This window comes from Erinaceus europaeus, chromosome 15 (assembly GCF_950295315.1).
Source record: "Erinaceus europaeus chromosome 15, mEriEur2.1, whole genome shotgun sequence".
Classification (NCBI taxonomy): domain Eukaryota; kingdom Metazoa; phylum Chordata; class Mammalia; order Eulipotyphla; family Erinaceidae; genus Erinaceus; species Erinaceus europaeus.
In genome coordinates, this window is record NC_080176.1 from 17,366,284 (window position 1) to 17,375,773 (window position 9,490).

Sequence of the window (9,490 nt, forward strand, 5' to 3'; positions counted from 1 at the left end):
AAAGGGAGGCGGGGCGGGGGAGGGGTGCAGAATCCTCGCCTCCAAAGTTACCAGGCTGTGCGCAACGCATTAAAGACTTGCAAAAAAAAAGGCCAAGAGCCCCATTAATCCCCAAATGCCTTTTTCCATCTGCTGCGACTTGCTCGTGCTGGGACTTGCATAATGTAGGAGGCGACCGCGAAAGTTGGCTAATCTGGGTGTGTGGGGGGTGAGGGCGCGCCCGAGGGGGGCTCAAGCCCTGGGGTGCCACCGGGACCCCGAGGTGGGGTGCTGCACGCGCGCCCAGCCCAGGACCCTAGAGGGCAGGGGTGCGGAGAGAGGGGCGAAAGGTGGGGAGGGGGCGCAGCTTAGCTCCCCACTTTCAGCTCGGAGGGAGCGGGAGGCAGGCGGCCGCTGCAAGCAAAGCTTTTGTTCTGCCTCCCCGGGCTCCCACCTCCTCGCCTCCGGGCTCCCCACCTCCTCGCCTCCTTCCTGGGAGTCGTAGTCGCAGGAGGCTCACACTCGCTCGCCGCCGCCTCCCCTGCACGCGCGCGGGCTCACACGCCCCCTTCTCGCCGGGGCTCTCGGCCCCGTTTACTTGCAGGCTGGAGGCTGCAAAGCAAGAGGTGGACCCCCCATCCTTCCCCCCAAAAAAAACATATACCATGAGACTTGGAGAGGGGCTCTCCAACACCGAGACCCCAGCGCGTTTCCACCCCCGGCAGGAGGGGGCGGCCAAGGGTGCCCGGGGCCAAGGCAGCGCGCACCCCAGGGTGGAGGCGACACCTAGGCAGCCCGCCGCCCCCCACACCAGGCGCCCCTCGAGCCCAGGTGGCCGCAGCCCACAGAGGCGAGGCCGGCGTGGTGGGCGCGCCCGGGCCACGGGGTACGAGCGGAGGGGGAGGAGAGGCCGGGACGCCGGCGCCACGAGGGCAGGCCACGAGGGGCCAGGGAGGAGAGCCCACCTGGACATGTGCTCCCGCTGGGGCCGGTGTGCCTTCTCCAGCCCCAGCTTGGTGAAGATGCCGACCAGCACCATGACGGCCACCACCCCGCAGATGATGTAGACGATGAGGTTGGTCTTGTCCTTGGTGGGGTCGTGCAGGGGGTCGTCCTTGCGCGCGGGGGGCTTGCCGGTGTTAAGCCACAGCGGCGTGTCGTAGTTGGTGCAGGTGCTCTGGTTAAGCCTCCGCTTCTTGAAGGTGCAGCAGAAGCGGAAGCCACAAGTCCCGCAGCAGAAGATGAAGTCGCCCGAGCTGCAGTTGAACGGCGGGTCCCACTGGCCCATGACATCGAAGTAGCCGCGGCACGAGTCCGGCGTGGGCGCCCGCGTGGGGGGCGCGTCCGAGCCCCCAGCTTCCTGGCCCGGCTCCCCCGGGGCGGCCCGCGAGCGGTTGGAGCCCGCCAGCACCAGCGCCCCGCCCGGCCCGCGCCCCGCTCGCTCCTGCGCCCCGCACACGCGGGCGCCCAGCTCGGCCAGGCAGCAGCCGAGCAGCAAGCGCAGAACGCGGCGCATCGTGTCTGCCGGCCCGGCCGGGGCGCCGCGGGAGCCGCCGCCGATGCCGCTGCTGCCGGGGGCTGCGGGCCGCCGCGGGCCGCACATGCAGGGGCCGCCGCGGGAGCTGTGCGCGCTCTCCCCGCCCCGCGAGCGAGCGGGGGCCCGGCCCGCGGGAGGAGCGGCGCGGGAGGCGGGGCGGGGGCCGCGCAGGTGCGGGCGGGCCGGGTCGGGGCGTCGCTGGCTCCCCGCGCCCCGCGCCCCGCGCCCGCTCAGCCCGCAGCTCTCCGAGTGCGCGGGGCGGCTCGGCGACACTTGTGGAATGGAGGCCGGCGGGAGGGGGCGGGCGGGGGCGGGGCTCCGGGGGCGGGGGCGCGGGGATTTGGTTCGGCCCCGCGGGAGGGGGGGCGGGGGGCTGCAGGCAGGTAGAGGGCGGCGGAGGCTTGTCGGCGCCCTCCCGGGACCTGCCGGGGGGGGGGGGGGTGGGGGGGGCCCAGCCCGGCGTTCCTCGGGATGCGTGCGCAGGGGTCAGGGTAGTGTGTGCGCAGGGGTCATTGTAGCACCTGCCGGCCAGGGAGCGGGGGGGGGGGGGCGGTGGGGTAGGGAGAACGCACTCGAGTGACCGCCACTTGGAGACTGAACGCTCGGGTAGCCCCCTCCCCCAGCCCCCATCACCGCGGCCCCACCACCCGCAGGTGCTCCGGGCACCTGGTCGGTTTTTCACACTCCTGCACCGCCTGGACCCCCGCGGTCCCCTTCTCCCTCTTTCGCCCCTGCAACTCCCTGCGTCCCACTGAGACCCCCTACCCAGGCTGTCCGCCTCCCCCGGGGCCAAAGCAAGGTGCGGGGCGGAGCAGGCGCGGCGGGAGGCCTGGCGCCCCTGGGAGAAGGGCTTGGGATGCCCCTGGGTCCTAGGCGCGAGGAGGTGGTGGGAAGGAAGGGGAAGGAAGAAACGGAGAGGGGAAGGCGGACCGCCCCAAGCTACACAAGCACGTCCCCAAGGTCCCTCCTCTGGCCTCTGGCAGCAAGCACAGCACTGGGACCCGCCACTTTCTGTGTCCCCCTCCCCCAGCCCTCGCCGCGTCCCCCACGCTCCACGGGAGGCCACACCGCAGAGCCGCTCCCGGGTACCCTACGGCGCCGCCACCCTCCTTCGCTCCCCCCCAATCCAAAATGCTCCCCTGGACATCCTCACCCAGGGCCACGGAGCCCGGCCTCTCTCCCTGGGCTGCCAGCCTCCTCAGGTCACCTTCCAGCAGTGCCACAACGACCCTCTCTTTCTCTCTTTCTCCCCTGAGCCCATTCCAGCCAGCCTCGGGAGGCCCTCTCCCACTGCTTCCTCTCCTCGGCTTGAATTTGACTCCAGTAGCCCCCAAAACAGGATTGGTACCCAAGCTGCTACACCAGATTTAGATCTCCACACGCCCCTGCGTTTTGTTTTTAATTGCATTAACTAAGTATACACTTTGCAGGCGGCCGGCGATCTGCAGGGACTCCTCTCCCTTCAACTACACTCAGGGCCTTCTCTGGGGGAGCCTTGCCAAGAACCACCAAGTGGGATAAGATGACAAGGGAGTGGTCTCCTGATGGGCAGGCGGGGGGGGGGGGGGGCTGAGAGGGGGCTGTGGTTGCTGGTTATCCCAGCTTGGGAGGGAGTGGGGAGGAATCGCATCTTCCCTGTGCAGAAACACTGCCTCCTGTCTAGCTCAAGATTTGCAAAGAATGACCCCATTCTAAGGAAAGAAAAAAAAAGAGAGAAAGAAAGAAAGAAAAAAAAACACTCCAGGAAATGTAGATAAGGCACCTCAGGAGCCCACCCAGCCCCAGCCACCCCCACACCCATCTGGGCAAGGCAAGCTTGAGGTTGATTAGGGCAGATTCATCAGACATTACAATGGGGTTCCTCCTGTGACAGTGCTGGGTTCACACCCTCACCTTCCTGTGAGTGTGTGTGGACACAAAAATGCTGGTGTGTCAGATCCAGGTACAGCTGACAACCTTGCAGGGCTCCCCCACAGCCCCTGGGTGTTTTGTTTTGTTTTTCTTGCTAAGCAGAGGACAGCCAGGAGATATTTGCTGAGCAACAGAGTGACTGATCTCCTTTCTCTGCTCTCCAGACAGGTGGGTTGACCAGCCCACATGGCAGAGGGAGCAAGTGAGGCCCAAAGCAATTAAGCAGGTGCTCATGGTCCTGAGCCAGGCTGGCATCTGACCCCAGAAATTGGCCTGTGTTATAAGCCGTTGAAGCCGGAGCCTTCCAGCATGAGCCTCCAGGCTCTCTGTCTGTTGCTTCCCGCTGTGTGTGGTCCTCTGTATCTGTGTCCCTACTCTGAACTGTAGATTTCCTGACAAAAAAAAAAAAAAAAAGGTGGGGAGGGGGATTGGCTTTGAGGAATCCCAGCACCTAGAACAAAAACTTGGACTGATAAGCCCAAGAAAGATATGTGCAGGATCCTTTAATTAACTAATTAAGAGCTCTTGTGCTGGTCACGGGAGACTGCATAATGATTATGCAAAGAGCTTCCCTTGCACGAGGTTCTGAGCTCCCAGGTTTAGCCCCCAGCACCACCATCAGCCAGAGTTGAGCAGTGCTTTACAGAAAATAAAAGGAAAAAAAATATATATATATATATATAGTGCAAAACACTCCTAAAACCAGGAGAGAAGGAGGCCAGGGGTGACATACCTGGTTGAACATGAGCACACATGTTACATGCACATGCCCCAGCCCCCAGCCCTCAGATGCAGGCAAAAGCTTCACAAGTGCTGAAGCAGTGCTGCAAGTATCTCTGTCTCCCACTCTATCTCTCCTTCTCTCTTGACTTCTCTTTCTCTACCCAGTAAATAAATAAGTGTTTTTGAGAATTATTTTACAAAGAAAGGAAGAAAAAGAAAGAGAAAGAAAGAAAGAAAGAACGAAAGAAATGGAAAGGAAGCTTAGGGCAGGGACCTGAGGTTTCTGCCTCAGTACATGCTGAATCAGCACTGCCTAGAGCAGTGCTCTTTCTAAGGCCCAGAAAGGTTCAGAGAGGTTATGGGCTTTGCCCAAAGTGCATGACCAGCAAGTGGGAAAACCAGGGCTGGAAGCAGGCTGCCGCCCTCCTGTTTCCGTACCTCATACCTCTAGCTGCACAGTCCTGCACCCCCCACTGTGTGCGGGGGAGGGGGTGCATGGGAGCAGGCCTTTAAGGTTAAGAGCTCAAGACCCTGACCCCAGGGACAAGAAGGTCACAGACACCTTCCAGCAAGACTTGGGGGTGTTTAAGGCACTTTAAAGTGTGGTTTTTTTTTAAAAAGAAAGATAAAAAAATAAAGCTTAAAAAAAAAAAAGGAGAGAGAGAAAATCTGGAGAGAGAAATCCATTTCAGGATCTGCCTCCCAACTCTGTCAGAGTGCAGGACATTGCAGTTGGATCCTCAGAGCTGGCTGCTGCGCCAGCTTTAATTAACAGAGACTGCCCCCAGTGGGCGACAGAGGAAGTGCAGGAAGCAGCCACAGCTCCATTTCCCCCCCCCCCCCCATTGGATTCACCAATGGCTTCAGCCTCCAGCCCCCACCTCCAGGCCCCACTACTGCCCGAGGCTGTTTGCTCTCCGGGACCTCAGAAAAGGACATCTAAAATAGGGCAGTTTTCTGGGTTCATTTTACTCTTAAAAGGAAGGGGGGGGTCCATTTCCTTCTGGGTATGCCAAATCATTCACTAGAGACAGTAATTCCAAGTATATGTGTACTTATGGGGAAGAGGGGTTGGCCCTGTTGGGAACAGATAATTGCAAAGGTGTTTCTGCATGCCGGGATGGGGTGGTAGTGGGGGGGTTGGTAATCAAAGTCCTAATTGAAACACCTGGCTAGTTGACAAAGCTGAAAAAGCCCTGTTGGAAAACACACACACACACACACCACACATACACACCACACACACACACACACACACACACACACACGCCCTAGAACTGCCCAAATGAATTCATGATACAGATGCACTGGAACTAAAATCCAGCTCTTAATGAAAGAGCTTTCTATGAAGGAGAGATGCTGACGTGCTAATTCACAACACAGGTACTTTTAAATATCTAAGGAAGCATCTAATTTGCTTCCTGTCAGCTTAACCTTGCCAGACGGCAGGGCACGAGGCAAGGAGCATGCAATTGTTCTCCCCACAATTAGGCAAGAAACCAAGTAACAAAAGACATACTGCTAGTGTCCACCAGCCACCAAGCCAATTAGATCATTTGTGCATTGGCTGGAAGGAGCAGTTTGTCAAACATCTGCATCAAGTGGCCTTTAGGGTTTCAAAGAGGTTTCTTAGGGGCTCTTAGCCTTGAGAAAAGGAAAAGGAGAGACAAGGGGCTTAGTGGTGGTGCACCTGGTTGAGTGCACATGTTACAGTGTGCAAGGACCTGGGTTCAAGCCCCTGGTCCCCACCTGCAGGGGGGAAGCTTCATGGGTGGTGAAGCAGGGCTGAGGTGTCTGTCTCTCCTCCTCTCTATTTCCCCCTTCCCTCTCGATTTCTGGCAGTCTGTGTGCAATAAAAAAAGATCTTTCAAAAGAAAGAAAAAGAAGAGAAAAAAGAAAAGAAGACAGAAGAATTAAAAGAAACAAGCTATTGGCCCTTGCCTTTGGAAGTTGGGTTAACAGGTGGGTTTTTTTAGTAAGTCGGAGAACCTTAGCAGAAGGTTTGACCCGGGAAGGATACAGGACACGAGCTCTTCTGTGCCTGCCAACCTGAATCTTCAGTTTACATGTAGGGGCTTCTATAGAATGCTGTGTCATGCCCAGTCTGCATGTTCTTCACAAGCCCATACTCACCAGCCTGAGTCCTCGAAATCATTCCTTGAGTAGAAACAGGAGCAGGAAAACTATTCCCAAAGACACAGATAAGGTCAGGAGTCTCTGAATGCCCTGGTCTCGCTATAGGGGGTGGGATTTGAGGGTAGGGCATGGCCTTGCCTTGACCTCTTCAACAACAATAAAATGTAACCATTTGCAACATTTCAGTAGTGCACTGGTTTGGTCCATTTCACAACCTAGGTCTTAAAGAAACAAGGGAAGGGAAGCTTTATTTAAAACAAAATAAAAGTGGGTGGGGATCTAATGTACAATTCGTTCAGGCTGGAGGGGATACTGCACCAAGGATTATTTTTTAATTGCCACGAGGGTTATCAATTGGGCTGATCGCTGGCAAAACAAATCCAGTGGTGTTGTGTTTTGTGTTCTTTTGCTTTGTTCTGTTTTGTGTTGTTTTGTTTTGTTTAGTTTTGATAGAGACAGAGAGAAATTGAGAGGAAGGGCAGACACAGAAAGGAAGAGACAAACGCCTACAGCACTGCTTCACTGCTTGAGAAACTTTTCCCCCTGCAAGTAGGGACCATAGGCTTGAACCCAGGTCCTTGCACATGGTAATGCCTGCACTTTACCAGGAGAATATACTAGAATCAACTAGTGGTGGAATCAACTCATAGGAGCAGAGAGTGGGGGAGGCTCATCATATGATTTTTTGTGTGTACAAAGAAGCATTTGTATGTCGTAACTATGCAGAAAGAGTAATCGATTAAAGGGCATCTGAGGGTGGGGGAGTGCACACAGAGGGTGACATACATGAAGAGGAGAGAGAAAGAAAAAGACCAGATAGAGCTTCCTTGGTCCTCTTTTACATGTGTTGCAGAATAAACTCAGGACCTTCCACAAGCAAAGTGCCTCTGGCCCAGCCTTCCCAGCCCAATATTTTAAATCCATTACTTCTTTGAAAGAGAAGAGACTGGAAAGGAGAAACAGAGAGGACAGACACCACAGCGCCATTCTATCATCTGTAGAGCCCCCCTGCCACCCACCCAGTGCTGTCTATGGTGCTTCCATGTGGTGCCAGCGCTCAAACCCAGACTCTGATACATTTGAGGCAACTGCTCTAATGGGTGATCTATATCCCCTGGCCCCTCCTTGACAGTTTTCCATACAGTTCTGAGAATGGACCCCAAGGCCTGAGGGATAGAAACCAGGTGCTCTCAACTGCTGAGCCAGACCAGAACCCAAGAGAGGACTTCAAACATACAACAGCAACCTGAGTTCCAACCCCAACACCTCCATCCACAGATCCTGGGCCAGATCATCCCTTTTTCTGGAGGCCTCAGTTTTGTTTGTGTTTTGCATCTAGAAAACAGGTCAGCAGAATTCCATTGTTCCCTGTGGTTCTAGCTCTGACAATCAAGAAGCTTGTCTGCAGTCCTCACTGGAGAGCTAATTGCTCCCAAAGAATAGTCTTTTTTTAAAAAAACAACTGTGTATGGGGGTGGTGGCGCAGTAGATAAAGCATCGGACTCTCAAGCATGAGGTCCTGAGTTTGGTCCCCAGCAGCACATGTGCCAGAGTGATGTCTGGTTCTTTCTCCCTATCTTTCTCATAAATAAATAAAATCTTTAAAAAAAACTTATTTTATTAATGATTTAATAATTATCGACAAGATTGGGGAATAAGAGGGGTACAATTTCATAGAATTTCCACCACCAGAGTTTTGTATCCCATCCCCTCCATAGGAAGTTTCACTATTCTTTATCCCTCTGGGAGTATGGACCAAAGATATTTATTTATTTATTTATTTATTTATTTATTCCCTTTTGTTGCCCTTGTTGTTTTATTGTTGTAGTTATTATTGTTGTTATTATTGATGTCATCATTGTTGTTGAATAGGACAGAGAGAAATGGAGAGAGGAGGGGAAGACAGAGAGGGGGAGAGAAAGATAGACACCTGCAGACCTGCTTCACCGCCTGTGAAGCGACTCCACTGCAGGTGGGAAGCTGGGGGCTGGAACTGGGATCCTTGAGCCGGTCCTTGCGCTTTGTGCCATGTGCACTTAACTTGCTGCACTACTGCCCAGCCCCCCTAGAGAATGTGAAGGCCAACAATCTTGTCCTTTGGACTGATGAGCTAGCTCACTTAGGAGAGTGCTTGCTTTGCCAAGGTTCCAGTTCAGCTCTGACCTAGCAGTAGGGAAAGCTTCAGCTTTCTGGTGTCCTTATCTCTCTCTCCCTCTCTCATTCTCATTCTGTGGATGACTCTTTCTCTATTAGAGACACTTTGGAAGTACTAGACAAGCCTTAGTCCATTTTTTTTTAATTTCACTTTATTTTATTTTTGCCTCCTGGGTCATCATGGTGCTCAGTGCCTGCACGAGTACACTGTCCCAGCAGCCCAGTTTCTTTTCACGAGAGAGAGAGAGAGAGAGAGAGAGAGAGAGAGAGGAGGGGGAGGTAGAAAGCTATCTCTCTTGAGAACCTGTAGCCCTGCTTCACCACTCGTGAAGCTTTCCCCCTGCAGGTGGGGTCTGGGGGCTCAAACTTGGGTCCTTGTGAACGGTAATTGTGTGTGTTCAACCAGGTGTGCCACCACCTGGCCCCACAATTTTGTGATTTTTCAATGAAGTCATCAGCTTCCTTTTATCAAACATAACCTTATTGAGTCCCATGGAAAATGTGTGTGTTCTCCAATTTAAATCACTCACTTTACTGAATGGAACAGTGCGCATGAAAAAGAAAACAGAGTCTGGGGCTATTTCGTGCACATGTGAGACTGCAAAAACGTGAAGAGCTGGTCACTTTTGAAGTTCTGAGCCTGGTCCCCACGACATGGCAGGAGGCAAGGGGAGTCTAAGTACTGTGTTATCCTTCTCTTCTTCTGTCTCTATCTCTTGCTCTTAAAAAAAAAAAAAAGGAGAGATACAGATTTATTTTATTTCATGTGAGACAATGGTGGGGGAGAGCTAGAGAGAAGCCAGAGACCCACTTCATTATATGCAGTGTTAGGGATTGAATCAGAAGCCTTAGACATTCAAGACTCAGGGCACTCCTAGTTGAGTGATTCTTCTGGCCATGATTCCTTAATCAGCTACACATCTTGGGATCTTTTTCAGGAAAACCCAATCTCAAATAGTCTTATAAGTGTTTAAACTTAAATCATAAGCAAAAGAATATATATATATTGAATCCAAGGCCAGTTCCAAAAATATCCAGTTCCCAGATTTC

General features: G+C 54.1%; 1 protein-coding gene across 2 annotated transcripts in view; it reads right to left on the reverse strand.

Moving 5' to 3' along the window:
• Positions 1 to 1,591, reverse strand: part of SHISA9 (shisa family member 9) — a 291,935-nt gene extending 290,344 nt beyond the window's left edge. For both annotated transcript variants that reach the window (XM_060172953.1, XM_007529528.3), the window contains exon 1: positions 945 to 1,591. In XM_060172953.1, coding sequence (XP_060028936.1) covers positions 945 to 1,582 — 638 coding nt within the window. In that variant the 5' untranslated portion in view covers positions 1,583 to 1,591. The remainder of the gene's footprint in view (positions 1 to 944) is intronic.
• Between the last annotated feature and the right edge of the window lie 7,899 nt (positions 1,592 to 9,490).